Raw genomic sequence first — 20,660 nt, forward strand, 5'->3', positions numbered from 1 at the left:
CACTACGAACAAAGCTAATGGAGGTGATGGAGTTCCAGTTGAGCTATTTCAAACCCTAAAAGATTATGCTGTTCAAGTGCTGCACTCAATATGCCAGCAAATTGGGAAAACTCAGCAGTGGCCACAGGACTGGAAAAGGTCAGTTTTCATTCCAATCCCAAAGAAAGGTAATGCCCAAGAATGTTCAAACTACCACACAATTTCACTCATCTCACACGCTAGCAAAGTAATGCTCAAAATTCTCCAAGCCAGGCTTCAACGGTACGCGAACTGTGAACTTCCGGATGTTCAAGCTGGATTTAGAAAAGGCAGAGGAACCAGAGATCAAATTGCCAACATCTGTTGGATCATTGAGAAAGCATGAGAGTTCCAGAAAAACATCTGCTTTATTGACTATGCCAAAGCCTTTGACTGTGTGGATCACAATAAACTGTGGAAAATTCTGAAAGAGATGGGAATATCAGACCACCTGACCTGCCTCCTGAGAAATCTGTATGCAGGTCAAGAAGCAACAATTAGAACTAGACATGGAACAACAGACTAGTTCCAAATAGGGAAAGGAGTATGTCAAGGCTGCATATTGTCACCCTGTTTATTCAATTTATATGCAGAGTACATCATGTGAAATGCCGGGCTGGATGAAGCACAAGCTGGAATGAAGATTGCCAGGAGAAATATCAATAACCTCAGATATGCAGATGACACCACCCTTATGGTAGAAAGCGAAGAAAAACTAAAGAGCCTCTTGATGAAAGTGAAAGAAGAGACTGAAAAAGCTGGCTTAAAGCTCAACATTTAGAAAACTAAGATCACAGCATCCGGTCCCATCACTTCATGGTAAATAGATGGAGAAATAATTGAAACAGTGAGAGACTTTATATTTTTGGGCTCCAGAATCACTGCAGGTGGTGACTGCAGCTATGAAATTAAAAGATGCCTGCTCCTTGGGAGAAAAGTTATGACAAACCTAGACAGTGTATTAAAAAGCTTAGATATTACTTTGCCAATGGTCAGTCTAGTCAAAGCTTTGGTATTTCCAGTAGACATGTATGGATGTGAGAATTGGACTATAAAGAAAGCTGAGCTCTGAAGAATTGATCTTTTGAACTGTGGTGTTGGAGAAGATGCTTGAGAGTCCCTTGGACTGCAAGGAGATACAGTCAATCCTAAAGAAAATCAGTCCTGAATATTGATTGGAAGGACTGATACTGAAGCTGAAGCTCCAATACTTCAGCTACCTGATGTGAAGAACTGACTCATTGGAAAAGCCCCTGATGCTGGGAAAGATTGAAGGTGGGAGGAAAACCAGACAGAAGATGAGTTGGTTGGATGGCATCACTGACTGGATGGACAGGAGTTTGAGTAAACTCCAGGAGTTGGTGATGGACAGGAAGGGAAGCCTGGAGTGCTGCAGTCCATAGGGTCGCAGAGTTGGACAGGACTGAGCAACTGAGCTGAACTCAACTCTGAGCTTAAACCTCAGCAGCTTACGCAGACCTTCCCACTGCAGCCAATATAAGGTTACTCTCAATCACTTCATCCTATTTTAACTCTCTACAAAGCATATTTTGCTCGTCCTCCCTATTGTTTACGCCATAGTCCCCAGAGCCTACATCACTACCTGGTGAAGGGCAGGTACACAACAAATATTTTTTGAAAGAATGTAAAAGCACCTACTGTGTCCCAGGGTTGTGCTAATCTATGAGCACTGTGCTGTCTTCCCATTGCAGCAGGATAGTTTCATAAAATGTAAAATTCCACATTGAGAATTAACTGGATGCATGTTATACCCCTTCTCGTGCCAGTAACCCACCTTCCTCTATTTTTCTCCCCTTGCAAAATAATAGTGAGGAGGGACTTGGAAAACAGGGTTATCAATGTAATCTTTTGCCACATTCGTAAGGCTTCATCAAGCTCAACGCGACAGATACCAATTGCAACAGTAACGGATAAAAGAAGCATATGGACAACCTCAGGGCCCACAAGGACGGACGGCAAGGCAAGGGCGCACACCGCAAGCACTGCATGCTGGGAGCTGTAGTCGGGCTAGGCCTGGCTAGCAGGACCCGGCCCCCGCAGCATGCTGGAAACTGTAGTCGACAGCTGGAAGTGCACCGCAAGGAAAGACTGCAGTTGAGACTCCGCCTCTGCGCTTCCTCATTGCATGCTGGGAATTGTAGTCTTTCTGGGAACACGCTCCTCCCGGGCGGAAAAGTACCAAGGTTTCGCCATCTTAGGTGCCAGTGCGGCAGTGGAGGCTAGAGCGCAGGCGGGCCCAGCCCCGGCCGGCCCCGCCCCCGGGAGCCCGGCGCCCGCCCCTTGCTCGGGCCCCGCCTTCCCCCACGTGTCTGTCGCCGAGGGAGGCGCTTGAGCCGGAGCGGGCCGCCAGCGGTCCGGCACCGTAGGCGCAGAGGGTCCTGTCGGCGGCGCCCGGGAGCGAGTAGCTTCCCGATGCTTCCGCCCTGGCTCCCGCCGGCCGGGCTGTGCGCTTAGGGCCCGGCTCCGGCCCCCTGAGGCGTCCGCGTGGGTGAGAACGGCTTCGGCCCCGCGGAACGGAGCGGCTGGAGCGCGAGGCGGCGGCCGCCGGGAGGAGGATGGGGGCTAACCAGTTAGTGGTGCTCAACGTGTACGACATGGTGAGTACGGCGCCGGCGCCCGAGCCCGGCCCCGGCCGGCATTCTCTCGCCGATGGGTTCGGACCCGGCCCCTCGCGTTTCCAGCCTGGCGTTGCCGCCTCCCGCTTGGTTCACCGGGGTTGGGGGAGGGGACGATTATTTTTTTAATCCCTGCAAACGTCTACGCGCTTGTTAGCTTTTCCCGGTCTGCCCCGGGGCTTTGGCCAAGACTCGGTTCGCCTCGAACCTCCCTCGTGCCCCGACTTGGCCCGGACCCTGGGCTGGGCCCGACCTTCTGGCTGACGAGCAGTGCCCTTTCCGCGAAGCTTGGGTCGCAGGTCGGACTTCCCACTCCATCACCGGAACTCCGGGGCAACCCCGCTTCTCCCACCCCAGTTGCCCGCTCTGCCGAAGCAGCCCGTCTTCAAAAACTCCCAAGCCCCTCCAAGTCCAGAAAGTCACCGCTTGTCGACGCCAGTGCTAGAGTCTCTTTAAAGGTGAACAGGAGCCAACGCACCCTAGCCTCCAAGGCAACCTCATTAAAATGAATGAGGCTAAAATTTATCCAGAAAATAGCCCAGCTATTTAGGGGTTCATGGTGGTACTCCTTTCCTAGAATCTGGAGACGTCTTACCAGGTGATGCAACAGGTATCTGACGTGGCCGCAGGAGCGGGAGAGAAGAACGGGTTTGTTATGTCATCTAACTTTTGGAGTACTGCGAGCACACAGGAATGAGTCCAGACGTTGGTTTGCGTTTAATCGCCACTGAAATAACCGGTACACAGTTGCTGTTGCAGTTAGATGCATGCTTGAGTTTGTTTCCTTTCGGTTGATTAGTTTTTGTTTTATAAGAGGTCACCTCCACTTGAGATGTTTAAAATTTCCTAAGTGGATTGACAAGTGAAAAAGTCCCCAGCATTGTTTTTGTTGGCTTAAAGATGAAGAAGAGCCAAGATACGGGAGGTTAAGAGTCTTGGTTCTCACTCACAGATCTCAACTTTGTGTTCCCTTGTATTGTTTTTAAGTTTTTAAATTTGCACTGTAACCTCTTGGGTAGGAAGGAATTCCTATGCCTCAATCTGGGAATTATGTGAGAAGGCCTTAGAGACTGCTTGGGACCTGAGGAGAGTACTCCTTTGAGTTTGCATATGAACTTGGAGGTGAAAGGAGATAGGTTAGCATACTGAGAAGAATGGAGTATGATAGGAAAAAGTTCCAGAGAGGAATAATCAGAACCAGAGATTTTAAAAGAGCATGGTACTTTGTAAAGTCTTTGGCCTATGTCACTGGTTAAGAAATAATTCTCTAGATCTAGACTTTTTGTGCATAGCTGTGGAAGCCTTGATTTTTCAAGAATTTTATTGCCCTTTTACTCTTTCTGCCCAGTCCCCCTTGAGTTATCTGAATTTGGTTTCTTATTTATTCGTGCAGATTGTTGCACACCATCCCTCAGGATATATTCTGCTTTTGAGAGCACAGTATACATTTTCTTCTAGGTTGTTAAACCCCTTTATAGATAAGATTATGCAGTGGCCAGAGGGCCAGTTGCATTGCCTAAAAGAAATCTGTGAAAGTAGAGGAAGAGAACATTTTGCTTTTTTAATAAAACTGGAGATACATTCTTTGGCTTATAATGGGCTTCTTTACACTTTAGGTAGTCTATGAATAACAGAAATCATTGCTATGTGGTAAACGTAGGAAAAGCTAGAGATGATTCTCAAACCAGTATGTTTTGAAGGGAGGAGTGTTCTGAAAGATCTTTAAAATGTTAACTAGATAACAAAGATATTTTTCTTCATATAGCTTTTGTGAAGTAGGTAGTTGCAAAGTAAATAGAGAAAAAGGTACCTGCCCAGAGAGCTACAAATAGGATCTAGAATTTCTAGACCACAGTCTGTTTCATTATTTTCTCTACTGAATAGTTCCTGTGTTTATTTCTTATATATTGCTTTTTCCTGTCAACAGGAGGAGCATGTGCATGTTTATCAGAAATGGTAAATAGCTGTTACTAGACTTCTAATAAACTTGAGTTTATATCTTCTCCTGAGGGCTTTTGGTCTGTAAGTAAGTGTCTTATGTCACTAACTCAGCAACCTACAGTTATTTAGTTAGAACCCTGTAAAAGTCACAAAAATGAGTGAATTACGCTTTCTTCTGTGAGGCATTTAGAGTGTCGTGGGGGAGATACACCAGTCGTAACAATTCGGAACAATGCCATGGTTTTGGTGAGAGCAGAACAAGCTGCCAAGAAGACAGTGCTCTCGTAGGATCATGGAATGCTGAGAAATAAAGGGGGGAAACCCTGAAGAATGGAGAGTTTCCGCAGGCAAGGAATAGTCAGCGCGGAGAGACTGGCCGGAGGAGGAAAGCACAGGTTGTATTTGGGAAATGCAGTGTAGCTAGAGTGTAGGAGGCATGAGAGGAGACAAAACTTTCAGTTTGGCTAGAATTTTTATTAGTTTGGGGCTGAGGGGATGGTCTGTGAGCCAGGGGGAACCACTTAAAGTTTTCAAGGTGAGGAGCAGTGTGGTCGGAGTTATGTTTTAGGATCAAGACCAGTGGATTGAGGTATAAATTTGTAGCTATTATACTCATTTTTTCTCAAGTCGGTTTTGGTTTTTGAAGCATCTTTGCTTGATGTCAAGGGCAAATTCCTTTTATCTTTGGTAGTACTTCCTATTCATCGTAAATGCCTTTGATGAGGATTGCTGTGGTCTGTCGGTACAGGCCTGGTACATCAGCTGTCTCTCTCGTCTAGACTTTGTAAGCATGAAAATCAGCCTTTGATTTGTGCTTACAGCCACTGTTCATAGGCACCTCTTGCGGTGTATCCTTGTTCCTCTTTCTCTGTGAGACTGTTGCCTGCTCTAGTTGACTGTGTTTTTCCTGTTCAGTAGACTGGGAGCTGCTGATGATTTCTTTTCTTCCATAACTCTTTCACATGTATTTTGGGAATGAGGTTATTCACATATTGCTAATTTACTGGCATACACAGTAAAGCAAGTGATTCAGGTTAGCTTCAATTGCTGGGCCAGTCTCTGGCAGTCACTTGTGCACAGGGTCTTCCTTTGTCATAGATTCAGATTTTGTGCTGCTAAATGAATTTTTAGAAACCAAAAATATGCAGTAATATAATGATGTTTGTAGATTTCATTCTATAAACAATTTTCTTCCTGATTTTTAAGTAGTATCTGTACATCTTCAGAGTCATAGACACCTTCTAGGAGTCTTCAGATGAAGAAGTTTTTGTCTGGACTCCATTCTTTTGATCCTCCTCCTCACCCCATTGTACTTCTCCAAGAGTGTGAGGCCATTCAGGTATGACAGGATCTGACTCCCCGCACATCTGTAAATCTAATTCCGTCTTCTTGAAAGCGTTTCAGACTCACCTGAATATGCTTTTAACCTAAGTGATTCCATAGTATCTTTAAATCAACATGTCCAGGAACAAACATTTTCCCCTTTCTCCTTTCCTGACCTCAGGCCCCTTCCCCTTTCTCTACCCAGCCCTCCCTCCTACATGCGCCCGCGGGCGTGCACACACACGTTTCCTGTGTTGTAATTTTATCTCGATAACTAGCATCTTCTGCTCAGTTTCCCAAGCCAACACCTTGGGAGTAAAACTTAAATTACTTTTTATTACAAACCCTTCAAACCCTTCCTGTCTCTTAGTTTGGTTAATTTTATCTGAAAGTAAGAGAGAGCTTGACGATCAGTGACTTAAACTGGAAGGATCCTTAATCCAGAGATTAAGCAGTCCCTGTATTAGTTGAGCAGCTCAGCCAAGTCAGCAAGGACCAAGACTTTTTCACTCAGCTGTCCTCGGCCTGTTGGCTTTTGTTCCTGCGTCGTCCCCTCGTCATTGTAACATGACTGTCACGCACCATGGTGTCCTCATTCACTGAGCTGTGAAGACAGGTAGGTAGGACCTTTCTCCACATGCACCTCTCCTTTTAATAGTAGAAGGGAAAGACTTTGCAAGAGCCACCTTCCTTTCCTGAGAGATTGTCCAGAGTTGGTTCACAGTGACTGTGATGAAGCTGAGAAGGAGGGTGTGTGGCTTTTCCAGCCTTTGTGGTGAGTTGTGAGTAGGCGGATAGCTGGGAACCTGTGCTGTCTATCACATACTTTACTTTCTGAATATTCTTTAGTTCTCTTATCCCCATTTCCCCTATTGCTTCTCAAGTTCAGGCCCTCATTATCTCTGCTTCTGTAATAGACTTCTTATGAGTTTCAGTCTCAAATATTACTTCATTTTAATCCGTCTTTCCTTCTGTGACCAAAGTAATCTTCCTGAAACATAAATGATTGGTGCCATTCCTCTGCTTAAAATTCACCTGTAAGATAAAATCTAATAACTAAGGCCTTTTTTGGTCCACCTGACATTAAAAAAAACCTTTGCTACCAGTCCCCTGCTACCACTCCTCCACCTAATACTCACTCTTTATGCTCACACAATGAAATTTTTAAGTTATCCAAATAGGCTATACTGTAACCAATGTCTTTTACACATGCTGATCCTTCTGTGTGGCGTGTCCAATTCCAGCGTTGCTCAGCTATTAATACAACCCCTGTTCCTTCCGACTGTAGCTCAGCCTTTACTCATCAGACTTGCCTTAACTTCTGGGCCCTAGTTGTACTTTCTACATGTCTCAGTAACTGCATGTATTATCATTCTGCCCATCCCACTAGCCTGCAAGTTACTTGATTGTTGTCGTTCGGTCGCCTAGTTGTGTCCGACTCTTTGCTACGCCATGGACTGCAGCACACCAGGCCTCTCTGTCCCTCACCATCTCCTGAAGTTTGCCCAAGTTCATGTCCATTGCATCGGTGATGCCATCCAGCCATCTCATCCTCTGACGCCGTCTTCTCCCGCCCTCAAGCTTTCCCAGCACCATAGGCTTTTCCATTGTGTCAGCTTTTTGCATCAGATGACCAAAATAATGGAGTTTCAGCTTCAGCATGAGTCCTTCCAGGGAGTATTCAGGGTTGATTTCCCTTAAGATTGACTGGTTTGATGTCCTTGCATCCAAGGGACTCTCAGGCGTGTTCTCCACCACCACAGTTCAAAGGCATCAATTCTTTGGCACTCAGCCTTCTTTACGGTCCAGTCTCACAACCTTACGTGACCATTGGGAAGGCCATTGCCTTGACATACAGACCTTTGTCCAAAGAGTAATGTCTCTGCTTTTTAACACACTGTCTAGCTTTGTCATAGCTTTCCTGCCAGGAAGAAAATGTCTTCTAATTTCAGGGCTGCAGTCACCATCCACAGTGATTTTAGAGCCCAACAAGAGGAAATCTGTGACTACTTCCACCTTTTCCCCTTCTATTTGCCATGCAGTAATGGGGCCGGAAATGGCACCCTACTCCAGTACTCTTGCCTGGAAAATCCCATGGACGGAGGAGCCTGGTGGGCTGCAGTCCACGAGGTCGCGAAGAGTCAGACACGACTGAGCGATTTCACTTTCACTGTTCGCTTTCATGCATTGGAGAAGAAAATGGCAACCCACTCCAGTGTTCTTGCCTGGAGAATCCCAGGGACGGGGGAGCCTGGTGGGCTGCCCTCTATGGGTCGCACAGAGTCGGACACGACTGAAGCAACTTAGCAGCAGCAGCAATGGGGCCGGATGCCATGATCTTCGCTTTCTTAATATTTAGTTTTAAGCTGGCTCTTTCACTCTCCTCCTTCACCCTCATCAAGAGGCTCTTTAGTTCTCTTCACTCTCTGCCTTTCGGGTGGTATCCTCCTCATATCGAGGTTGTTGATGTTTCTCCCGCCTGTTTTGATTCCAGCTTGTAACTCATCCAGCCTGGCATTTCTTAGCATATAGATTAAACAAACATGGTCTCTACCGTTTATGTCCTTTATTGTGCCCATCTTTGAGCACAATGTTCCGTTGATATCTCCAGTTTTCCTGAAGAGCTCTCTAGTCTTTCCCCTTCTGTTGTTTTCTTCTAGTTCTATGCATTGTTCACTGAAGAAGGCCTTCTTGTCTCTGTGCTGCTCTTAGGCACTCTGCGTTTAGTTGGATATACCTTTCCCTTTCTTTCTCCCTTGCTTTTCACTTCTCTTATTTCTTTGGCTATTTGTAAAGCCTTCTCAGATAACCACCTTGCCTTCTTGCTCTTCTTTTTCTTTGGGATGGTTTTGTTTGCCTCCTGTACAATATTACGGACCTCCGTCCGTAGTTCTTCAGGCACTCTGTCTGCAAGATATAATGCCTTGAATCTGTTCATTAACCGTCACTGCATATTCATAGGGGATCTGATCTAAGTCATAGCTGGCTGACCTAGTGGTTTTCCCTGCTTTCTTTAGGCCTGAATTTTGCCATGAGAAGCTGATGATCTGAGCCAAAGTCAGCTCCAGGTCTTGTTTTTGCTGACTGTATACAGCTTCTCCATCTTTGACTACAAAGAATGTAATCAATTTGATTTCAGTATTGGCCATTTGATGATGTCCATGTGTAAAGACATCTCTTGTGTTGTTGAAAAAGGGTATTTTCTATGACCAATACATTTTCTTGGCAAAATTCAGTTAGCCTTTACCCTGCTTCATTTTGTTCTCCAAGGCCAAATTTGCCTGTTATTTCAGATATCTTTTGACATCCTACTTTTGCATTCCAATCCCCATTGAACAGAACATTTTTTTTGGTGTTAGTTTTGGGAGGTCTTCTGGGTCTTCATAGAACTAATCAGCTTCTTTGGCATCAGTGGCAGGGGCATAGACTTGGATTGCTGTAATGTTAAATGGCTTGTCTTGAAAACGAACCAAGATCGTTCTGGCATTTTTGAGGTGGCACCCAAGTACTGCATTTCGGACTCTTTTGTTGATTATAAGGGCTATTCCATTTCTTCTATGGGGTTCTTGCCCACAGTAGTAGATCATCTGAATTAAATTCATCCATTCCCGTCCATTTTGGTTCACTGATGTGAACTAAAGATGTCGATGTTTTTTCTTACCATCTCTGCTTGACCACGTCCAATTTATCTTGATTCATGGACCTAACATTCCAGTTCCTATGCAGTACCATTTTTTGCTGCATCGGATTTTATTTTCATCACCAGACACATCCATAACTGAGCGTCGTTTGCACTTTGGCCCAGCAGCTTCATTCTCTCTGGGCTGTTAGTAGCCCAGGAGCATATTGGACACCTGCAGACCTGGGGGCCTCGTCCTTCGGTGTCATGTCTTTTTGTCCTTTTATACAGTTCATGAGGTTCTCATGGAGCGGTTTGCCATTCCCTCCTCCAGTGGATTATGCTTGGTCGGAACTCCTCGTTAGGACCGGTCCATCTCGGGTGGCCCTACTCGGCATGGCTCATAGCTTCATCGAGTAATGCAAGTCCCTTTGGCACAGCAAGGCAGTGATCCGTGAAGGGGAAATTACTTGATAGCATTGTACTGTCACCAGTGTTTAGAACAGGGCCTGTCACTAGAAGCTGTTCTGTAAGTAATATTTACTAAATGAATGGGATTTTGACTAGGCAGTTTTATTTGGAATGGTGCCAGTACTTAAATGGTATGAAAAAGTTATCTGATCCCTCTTCTCCTGTGTCAAATGCCTGTTGCTGGGGTTTTTTTTCCTGTACTTTTACTTAGTTTATTGTAGGATTTTAGCTTTATTGTTGGAATTGGGTGACCAAGAAGGGGAATAGGATAGGAAAAAATACAATTATTGTTCTGTGGCGTAGCTTTTTTCGGGGGGAGGGAGGTTGTTTTAAACACTGTGGAACTACACTGAAGAAATGTTCTTAACTGGTTTATTCTTTGCACTTGGGTGTTAGTCACTCCTTGGAAGATAATCCCTCCAAAAACATTGTCAGTATCTGATTAATAGGAAGTAATTCCTGATTAATGGGAACTGGACTAAATTTTCTTGTACCAAGTATGCTTCTTGGACCAGTGACTCTCCTACCACTTGTTCTAAAAACAGTGACCCACAGGTCTAGCTTTAAAAAAAAAAAAAAAGGACAGTCATAAATCTGCCCTCTTACATTATCCCTAACAGTATCTGCTCTTCTTTTTTCCTCCTTTTTTTGGGGGGCGGAGGGTGGTTTAGTATGTAAAAGAATCCAGTGCCTCCATATGTTTGTTTTATATTCCCACAATAACAAATTGCCCCAAACTTGGTGGTTTATGACAGTGCAGATTTATTCTCTCACACTTGCGTGGGTCAGATGTTCGGGTGGACTAGGCTGGTTCCTCTCCTCTGGGTCTCACAGGTTTGGAAGCAGGTCGTCAGCCGGCCTAGGCTGCAGGGACAAATCTGCTGCCGAGCCTGTTAGAGTGTTAGGAAAATTCAGTTACCTGCAGTTGTAGGGCTGAGGTCCCATTCCTTGCTGTTGTGTCAGCCAGGCCCCTCTCAGATGCTTAAAGCCTCTTGGATTCCTCACCTGCATCCTTCATCTTCAGACCGGCAATAATGCATTGAGTCCTTGTCACACTTTAGATAGCTCTGGCCTCCCCTTCTGCCACATCGATTCCACATCCATCCAGAGGAAGTTCTCTGCTTTTGTGGGGTTTTATAAATAGATGAGACCCACGAGGATATTCCAGGGGAATATGTATCTTGAGGGCTTCCCTGGTGGGTCAGATAATAAAGAATCTGCCTGCAATGCTGGAGACCCAGCTAGATGAGACCCACGAGGGTATTCCAGGGGAATATCTATCTTGCAGTCTATAACTTTACTTCTGAAAGTCCCTTTGCCATGTAATATAGCATATTCACAGGTTCTGTAGACCAGGATCTAGACATCTTAAGAAGTCATTCTGCCTACCACACCATCTGTGAAAGACATTTTGTAAACCCCAAAATGTTCAGTGTTCCCTTTCAGCAGTCCTTTGACTTGCCATGGAATAAATGCTAACCTAGTAACTTAAAATGGAAAATCTGATGTTCAGTCATCCCCCAGTACCCTTTGGGGAATTGGTTCCAGGCCCCACCCCAGATACCAAAATCTGCAGATGCTCAAATCGCATAGTTGGCCCTCCTTGTGCACAGATGCAGAAACTGGATTCAAAGGCCGACTATAGTTATTGGGGAAAATAAAGTCTACATTTCAGGCGTTCCCATGTTGTTAAAGAGTCAAACATATTCGAAAAGTATGGAAGCTTTTTTGATTGACAGGTACTCAGATATTAAGGGTCCAAGCGTGTTAATGACTGCAGACCCTTCAGACTACAGTGGTGCAGTGCATATCAGTCCCAAGGTCACGTGATGAGGGATAAAGTTAACAAAATAGAGTTTAGTGAAACTAAATTTAGAGCCTACTATTTTAGGTGAATTCTTTTGTTAAACAGATTTTTCTTAAGACAAGTTATACTTTCCATTTGTTGACTGTCAAGATTTTCTGTAAGATATTTAAATTCCAAAGCACTGTTATTGTTCATATATTACCCAGTTGGGTGATATTAGATATTTTATTAGAATATAAAGAGAAGACTGCCAAAATAATATTATTATTGTTGTTAAGTTGTTAAGTGGTTTGACTCTAACACCCCATGCACTGCAGCACACCAGGCTTCCCTGTCCTTCACTGTCTCCCACAGTTTGCTCAAATTCATGTTCGTTGAATTGAGGATGCTATCTAACCGTCTCATCCTCTGCCTCCCTCTTCTCCTTTTGCCTTCAGTCTTTCCCAGCATCACCATCTTTTCCACTGAGTCTGCTGTTCGCATCAGGTGGCCAAAGTATTGGAGCTTCAATTTCAGCATCAGCCCAATGAATATTCAGAGTATTAAACTATGAGAAAGGCAGAGCAATAGTAAAGGGAAACAAGATATGTGTAAAACAGTTTCATTTCTATTTATCTGGAATGTATTTTAGTATTTGACTGTGATAGTCCCTTACCCATGAAATGAAAACTCAAAAATTAACTAGTTGACCCCACATTATTTGAAATAAAAGTCTCTCCTCACCAAATTGTGATGTCATCCTTATCATAATATTGAATTCTTGCCCATACAGAATTGATTAGTCTCATTACTACACTATTTTAATTAATATAATTTTATAATATATTTAGTATATGGCTGGGCCAGTTTCCGTTTATTATCATTCCAAAGTTTTTGTGGCTACTACTCATTTTCTTTTCTAGGACTACTTTGTAAGGCTCTGAAAAAATTCCAAACTTTTTTTGTCTCTTTAATTTTATTGAAATATACACGAAATTTATTGTCTTGATCATTTTTAGCTGTGTAGTTCAATGTACATTCACATGGTTGTGCAACCAGTCTCCAGAGCTTTTTGTCATCTTTCAAAAGTGAGATTATACCCATTAAACAACCATTTCCCACTTCCCCTTCCCCTCAGTCCCTGGTTATCACCGTTCTGCTTTCTTTGTCTATGAATAGACACCTCATACAAGTAGAATTGTGCAGTGTTTGTCTTTTTGTAACTGACCTATTTCTCTCTGCGTCTTGTTCTCAGGGTTCATCCCTGTTGAGCACGTGTCAGTTTTTTCCTTCTCAAGGCTGAATAATAGTCCACACTTTGTGTGTTTATCTGTCGATTGACGTTGTTTGCTTTCACTTTTTAGCTATTGGAAATAACGCTGCTGCGACCGTGGCTATACAAGTATCAGTTCCAGGTCTCTGCTTTCAGTTCCTTAGCTATATACCCCGTAGCTCATAAAACTGTTTAAAGTTTCATAACATTTCAGCCTCATGTCATCCCTAAAAAGGCTTCCACTAGCCTAAAATTACAGAAGGAGTTTATACTTCTACTCCCAAGTGAAAAGCCAGTGCTAATTAATGAACGATCTGGGAGTCCCCACGTTCATCGGAGGTGCATGGTACATTTATCCTATCTTAAATTATCATTCTATATACGTCTATTTCTTGACCTTCTGTACTATTCATTTATTTAGTTACCTCTTCCTGCACCATTACAGGTGTTTAATTGTAGTATTCTACTGTGTTTTGATGACTGGTGATGAGTTTCTCATATTCTCCTTCAGAAGTCGCTTTTTTCCTCCACATACCTATTTTTCAAACAATTTAAACTCAGTTTATAAAAAAATTCATTGAAAATTGAAATATAATGACACTAAATTTGTGAATAATCTTGGGGGAGAATAGATAGATTTACAATATTGAGTCTTTTCCTATAATAATAAGAGCTAACAGTTTTGTGTGTTTTCTGTATGCCAACCATTGTAATAAACCATTCTCTTGTATCCCTTTTGGTGAAGCAGGCTTAGTTGAAGAGCCTGCTCAGACTCATGCCTTAAGTGGTAGAGCAGGGCTTTTTTAAATTATTTTAATTGGAGGCTAATTACAGTATTGTGATGGTTTTTGCCATACATTGACATGAATCAGCCACGGGTGTTCATGTGTCCCCCATCCCAAAACCCTCTCCCACCTCCCTCCCCATCCCATCCCTCAGGGTTGTCCCAGTGCACCCGCTTTGAGTGCCCTGTTTCATGCATTGAACTTGGATTGGTCATCTATTTCACATATGGTAATATACATGTTTCAGTGCTATTCTCTCAAATAATCCCACCCTCGCCTTCTCCCACAGAGTCCAAAAGTCTGTTCTTTATATCCATGTCTCTCTTGCTGTCTTGCATATAGGGTCGTTGTTACCGTCTTTCTAAATTCCATGCTAAGTCACTTCAGTTGTGTCCGACTCTGTGCGACCCCATAGACGGCAGCCCACCAGGCTCCCCCGTCCCTGGGATTCTCCAAGCAAGAACACTGGAGTGGGTTGCCATTTCCTTCTCCAGTGCATGAAAGTGAAAAGTGAAAGTGAAGTCGCTCAGTCGTGTCCGACTCTTTGAGACCCCATGGACTGCAGCCTACCAGGCTCCTCCGTCCATGGGATTTTCCAGGCAAGAGTACTGGAGTGGGTTGCCATTGCCTTCTCCATCTAAATTCCATATATATGCATTAATATACTATATTGGTATTTTTCTTTCTGACTTACTTCACTCTGTATAATAGGCTCCAGTTTCATCCACCTCATTAGAACTGACTCAAATGTGTTCTTTTAATAGCTGAGTAATATTCCACTGTGTATATATACCACAACTTTCTTACCCATTCATCCACCAGTGGACATCTAGGTTGCTTCCATGTCCTAGCTATTGTAAACAGTGCTGCGATGAACACTGGGGTACATGTGGATAGAGCAGTTTTGAACCAAGAGCTCTGACACTAAAATCTGTGCCATTAACCACCATATAGCACCCCTCATCCATGGAAAGTGCTATATTTCTCTTTATTTGTCCTAATCTTACACACATCAATAAACTAAGTTTCATTGTGCTCTTCGGAACCCATGAATGGGTAGTGATTTTTAAACATCCCCTACATCCTCATCCTTTTCTGTAAATGATTTTGTAAATGGTTGGTTTTATTGTGTCAACTGGATATATAGAGCCCAGTTTTCAGTCAAGCAACAGTCTAGGTGTTGCTGTGAAAATATTTTCTAGATTTGGTAAATATTTAAATCAGTAGACTTTGAGTAAAACAGATTATCCTCCATAATGTGGGTGGGCTTCATCCAATCAGTTGAAGACATTAAGAAAAAAGACCAAGATCCTTTAAAGAAGGAGTTCTGCGTCAGACGGCTGTAACATCACTTCTTCCCACCTCTCTAGCCTGCCGTCCTGTCCTGCAGGTTTCACGCTTGCCATCCCCCACAATTACATGAGTCAGTTTCTTAATAATCACTTCCTTACTCCCACCACCCCATCCAAGTTAGATTTTGTAGTCTACCATTTTAATCATTCTCTCTGTCATACTTGTCTAGCTGCTGTAGTTAAATTGAACTCTCTATCTACTCAACACCTCAGCAGCCAAATGCAGCTAGAGAAAAATGTACAACCATACAGACTAATCTCACTTGAAAATCATGACCACAAACCCCAGGAGGACCCTAAATGCCATTTGGCAACATTTCCTTATTTCTCTGGTCAACTGACTTACCCACTCTCCAAGACAATTGCAGTATTTCATGCTCTTTCCACCTTCTTTACTCTCAGCTGATGACTTCACTGCTTATTTCATTTAAATTAAAAAAAAAAAAAAATTGAAGAGAATGTTCTCATCCTTCCACTACCACTGTTCATCTCCCTCCTATTACATGGAATGGGACTGAACTGCCCATGTCCCTGTCTGAGGTCAAACCTTCCACTGTGTGCTGAAACCCATGCTCTTCTATGAAAGGACTTTGCTGTCAGAATTGTCTTCTGTTCTGTCTCTTCGGTGTTTTTTTTTTTTACCTACTTTCATTCCAGTCAGCATACGAATATGCTGTAATATTTTCCAGCTCTTAGCCATTTGAATCAAGGAGAACTAGTGAGATACTTCAATATTGTCTCTGTTAACTGTCCACCATATTGTACCATGATGTTCCCATCGTGCTCTCAGCCTGGGGGTTTATGTCATTTTAAATCAGCTTCCAAAGTAATTTATCACTTTTAAGAGGCTAACAAATAACGAAGCAAGCAAGAGCTATGATGTTTCAGTTCACATTCATTCTGACCTGCTCTCCTATCTGTGGGTATCAAAGCAGTAATGCAGCAGGGCTTCCCTGGCGGTCCAGTGGTTGATAGTTCTCGTTCCATTGCAGGGGGCATGGGTTCAATCCCTGGTCTGGAACCTGAGATCCTACATGCTGCGTGACATGGTCAACCAAAAAAAAAAAGCAGTTTTTTGCATTTTCTAAGTTATTCATTCTGCAGTGAACTTGAGGGTAGAGACCGTGTGTTACTCTTCTTTTTATTCCCAGAGCTTGGTACATAGTAATTACAGTACTTTAAAAAGGTTTCTTGGACTTAACCTGAGGTTCCCCTAGGACCTGTCATTCTGAAACAGTTTCTTCCTCCACTGTGTCATCTTGATCGTGGCTGCTGCTTGCAGGATGGAGAAGTATGCATGCAGGGTTCTGCATTGCTCAGGTGTCTTGACAGGTCTCCCTGCCCAGTCGGGTGGCGAGTGAGAGTCACAGAGCATCCACACTGGTTCAGAACAAGAGTATCAGTATGAGAAAGAAGGCTGGGGCAGGCCTGCCTTCTCCTTGGTCATGCCTGCAATCTGTTACTGAAAGTAGTGAAATGTGTTAATAGTTCTTTGTCTTTGTGGTTTAGCCTTGGCATCAGGTTGCATGGATTTGTATTTTACATCCTGCTTTTCAGCTGTGTGACTTTGGGGAAATTACTTAACTTCTCTGTGCTAGTGTTTCTTTCTAAAATGGGAATAGGATTTCCCTGGCCATTCAGTGGTTAAGACTCCATGATTCCAATACAGAGGATGCCGGTTCCATCCCTTGTAAAGGCACTAAGATTCCACATGCCAAATGGTCAAAAAATAAATAAAATGGGAGTAGTACTGTACTTGGCTCATAGGGTTTTATAAGGATCATATGAGTCAGTTTATATAAGATGCATAGAATGATACCTGGCACGTGATCAGCACTAGAAAGTGTTAGCTGTTGTTATTGCTTGTGTTGTTATTTGCAGGATTGTAAAAGCTAAGTGAGCTTCCGTTTGTATACTTTCAGTAGTTGCAACACCTAACAGCTTGATTTTCGGGATTTCTTCACTTTATCTGAAGGAGAGTTAGTCCACAGAGCAAAGTGCCACCCCAGTCGAAGCATTAAAAGCAGGTTGTGGTAGATGCAGAGAACGAACTAGTGGCTACCCGTCAGGAAGGGGTCGAGCAATAGAGAGGTAGGGGAGTGGGTACGAACTACTGGGTGTAAGACAGGCTCAAGGATATAATTGTATAACATGGAGAATATAGTCAATATTTTATAACAACTGTAAATGGAAAACCAACTTGTAAAATTGTATAAAAAATTAATAATTTAGATCTTATTCAAGTGGGCTGTTGTACATTTGACATCGTCTCCAAGATCTCTGTCATACTAAATATATAAAATTGGGGTTAATTGTGTAGCCTTTTTTATCCCCTTGGGTGTTAGAGTTGACAGCTAGTCTTCAGCCTTTCTGCCACATGAACTTAATGGAAGTAATTTATAAGTCTTGAAGTATTTATGGAAACGAAAACAGTTCAGCTTGAGATTGGTTTGTATACCATAGCATTATTGTAATTTCTAACTCACTGTCCAGCACTGAGTTAAATGAACCACCAGATAAGGTTAACATGTTCATTGTCTCCAGCAGTCCTCAGTTATAATCTGTTGTGTGTATTGCAATCTGCTGAATAGTATTAAAAGAGTTGTCTGGTTGAAGTACCGTGGAAGTTTCTAGTTTCTAAAAGGAACACATCTTGTAGACTTTCCCTCTCCTTCACATTTGAAGGTTAGTTATAGTTCACAGGGTAGGAGGTCTCTACATTGCTAAACTAGGTAAGATGGGCATGTCATGCAGCTTTTAGGCAAAGAGTAATGATGGCTGTTTTTACTTGTGATGGTACGTGATAGGTCACCAAAATTTCACACTTAAAAAAACGATAAACTAATATTAATGATTTCCATCTTATTCTGAAGTTGTTCAGGACACTGCAAGACTATGTAAAGAAAATCAAAGCCACATGAGACTATCTATTAGGAAGTAGTTGTGTGATTTAAAAAAGCAGTAGATGAAGGCTAAGAAACCCGGGCTCTATGTACGACTTAGCCACTTATTATGTGGCCTTGGGTGCAGATTACTTGCTTGAATATCCCAAAAGTGATTTACATATTTTGTGTGGGCTATTATGAAAGACCAAGTAAGTGAAAGGATGTGTTAGAGTGACATCCAAAAAATGAGTTACTTATGATATATACACATGTTGGTTTTAACACTTATCAAATTGTGATTGATTGTTTACATTCTTAATGAGTTCTTTATGGACAGGGACTGTGATTTGATCATCCTTAGATCTCTGGTGTCTAGCAGAGTCCCTGACACATACATTTTATTAATCAAAGTTGTCTAACTTTATTTATAGCTTTGCAGGTAAGTAAAAGTTTTAAATAAGATTTAAACTGAGATGCAATTTAGGGGAACCGTCTAGAATCATTTCTCAATTTTATCCTGGGCTTCCCTTCTGGCTCAGCTGGTAAAGAATCCACCCGCAGTGCAGGAGACCTGGGTTCAATCCCTGGGTTGGGAAGATCCCCTGGAGAAGGGAATGGCTACCCACTCCAGTAATCTGACCTGGAGAATTCCATGGACTGTATAGTCCATGGGGTCACAAAGAGTCAAACACAACTGAGCAACTTTCACTTTGAACTAAGATATACATTTTATATAATACTTATTAAACTCACATGTAACTGAAACCAGATATTTAGGAAACACTTCGGTGTGTATGTGATATCCTCTGATAAGTTCTATTCCACTATGCTTTGTGCGTTAAGTCACTTCAGTCATGTCCAAATCTTTGCAGCCCTACGGACTGTAGCTCACCAGGCTCCTCTGTCTGTGGGATTCTCCAGGCAAGAATAGTGAAGTGGGTTGCCATGCCCTCCTCCAGGGGATCTTCCCAACCCAGGGATTGAACCCAAGTCTCTTGTGTTTCCTGCATTGGTAGGTGGGTTCTTTACAACTGGCACCACCTGAGAAGCCCACATTATGTTTCATTGAGTTAAAATAATACTAGCACAGCCCACTGAAGTGATCTCAGGATTTTTTAATGAGTTTTACACCTTCAGTTTAAAAGATAACTTTTCAAGAATGCAATCTCCAAGAGAACAGAAACTTGCTTATGTTTGAGTCTGTATTGCTAGTTCTAATGTGTCGTAGGTGTTCAATAAATATGTCTTGAATGAGTAAGAGTGGCGATCCTCTTCCCATGTTGTTGTTCAGTCGATAAGTAGTGTCCAACTCTGCAATCCCATAAACTGCAGCACACCAGGCTTCCCTGTCTTTCACTATCTCCTGAGTTTGCTCAAACCCATGTCCATTGGGTCAATGAGGCCATCCAACCATCTCATCCTCTGTCGTCCCCTTCTCTTCTTGCCCTCAATCTTTCCCTGCATCAGGGTCTTTTCTAATCAGTTGGCTCTTTGCATCAGGTGGCCAAAGTATTGGAGCTTCAACTTCAACATCAGTCCTTCCAATGAATATTCAGGACTGATTTCCTTTAGGATTGACTGGTTTGATCTCCTTGCTAAGGAATTCTCAAGAATCTTTTCCAACACCACAATTTAAAAGCATCAATTCTTTGGCACTAAGCATTCTTTATGGTCCTACTCTCACATCCATACATGACTACTGGAAAAATCATAGTTTTGACTATATAGACCTTTATCGGCAAAGTGATGCCTCTGCTTTTTAATATGCTGTCTAGGCTTGTCATAGCTTTTCTTCCAAGGAACACGCATCTTTTAATTTCATGACTGCAGTCACCATCTGGAGTGATTTTGGAGCCCAAGAAAATAAAGTCTGTCACTATTTCCATTTTTTCCCCCATCTATTTGCCATGAAGTGATAGAACTGTATAACATGATCTTCTTTTTATGAATGTTGAGTTTGGAGTTTTAAGCCACTGTTTCACTCTCCTCTTACACTTTTATCACAAGGCTCTTTAGTCCTTTGCTTTCTGCCATAAAGGTGGTGTCAAATGTGTATCTGAGGTTATTGATGTTTCTCCCGGCAATCTTGACTCCAGTTTGTGCTTCATCCAGCCTGGCATTTCACATGATGTACTCTGCATAGAAGGTAAAGAAGAAGGGTGACAATAACCAGTCTTGATGTACTCCTTCCCAATTTGGAACCAGTCTATTTCAAGTCCGGTTCCAACTTGACCTGTCCAGTTGCTTCTTGACCTGCATACAGGTTTCTCAGGAGGCAGGTAAGGTGGTCTGTTATTCCTGTTTCTTTAAGAATTTTCCATAGTTGTGATCCACACAGTCAAAGGCTTTAACATAGTCAATGAAGCAGAAATAGATGGGGGTTTTTGGAATTCCATTGCTTTTTCCCATGCTTTTCCCCATGAGTCACATTTAAGGACAGAACAAAGGAAAAAGGATTACATATTCCTTGCTACATTTCAGCTGATCAAGAATTTGAATGATCTAAGTATAATACAATACACTAAGCAACATGGAGGGTACAGAATTAAGTAAGGCTTTGTCTCAGATCTC

At 42.8% G+C, this 20,660-nt stretch overlaps 1 protein-coding gene across 3 annotated transcripts in view; it reads left to right on the forward strand.

The window, feature by feature from the left end:
• The first annotated feature begins 2,339 nt into the window (after positions 1–2,339).
• Positions 2,340–20,660, forward strand: part of DESI2 (desumoylating isopeptidase 2) — a 44,534-nt gene continuing 26,213 nt past the window's right edge. The window contains exon 1 of one of the 3 annotated variants that reach the window (XM_070385364.1): positions 2,340–2,636. In XM_070385364.1, coding sequence (XP_070241465.1) covers positions 2,595–2,636 — 42 coding nt within the window. In that variant the 5' untranslated portion in view covers positions 2,340–2,594. Of the gene's footprint in view, positions 2,637–20,201; positions 20,369–20,660 lie in introns of those variants that run through there. The other 2 variants (XM_005910636.3, XM_070385363.1) reach the window with 2 other exon arrangements.

The sequence above is a fragment of the Bos mutus genome, chromosome 16 (assembly GCF_027580195.1).
Source record: "Bos mutus isolate GX-2022 chromosome 16, NWIPB_WYAK_1.1, whole genome shotgun sequence".
Classification (NCBI taxonomy): domain Eukaryota; kingdom Metazoa; phylum Chordata; class Mammalia; order Artiodactyla; family Bovidae; genus Bos; species Bos mutus.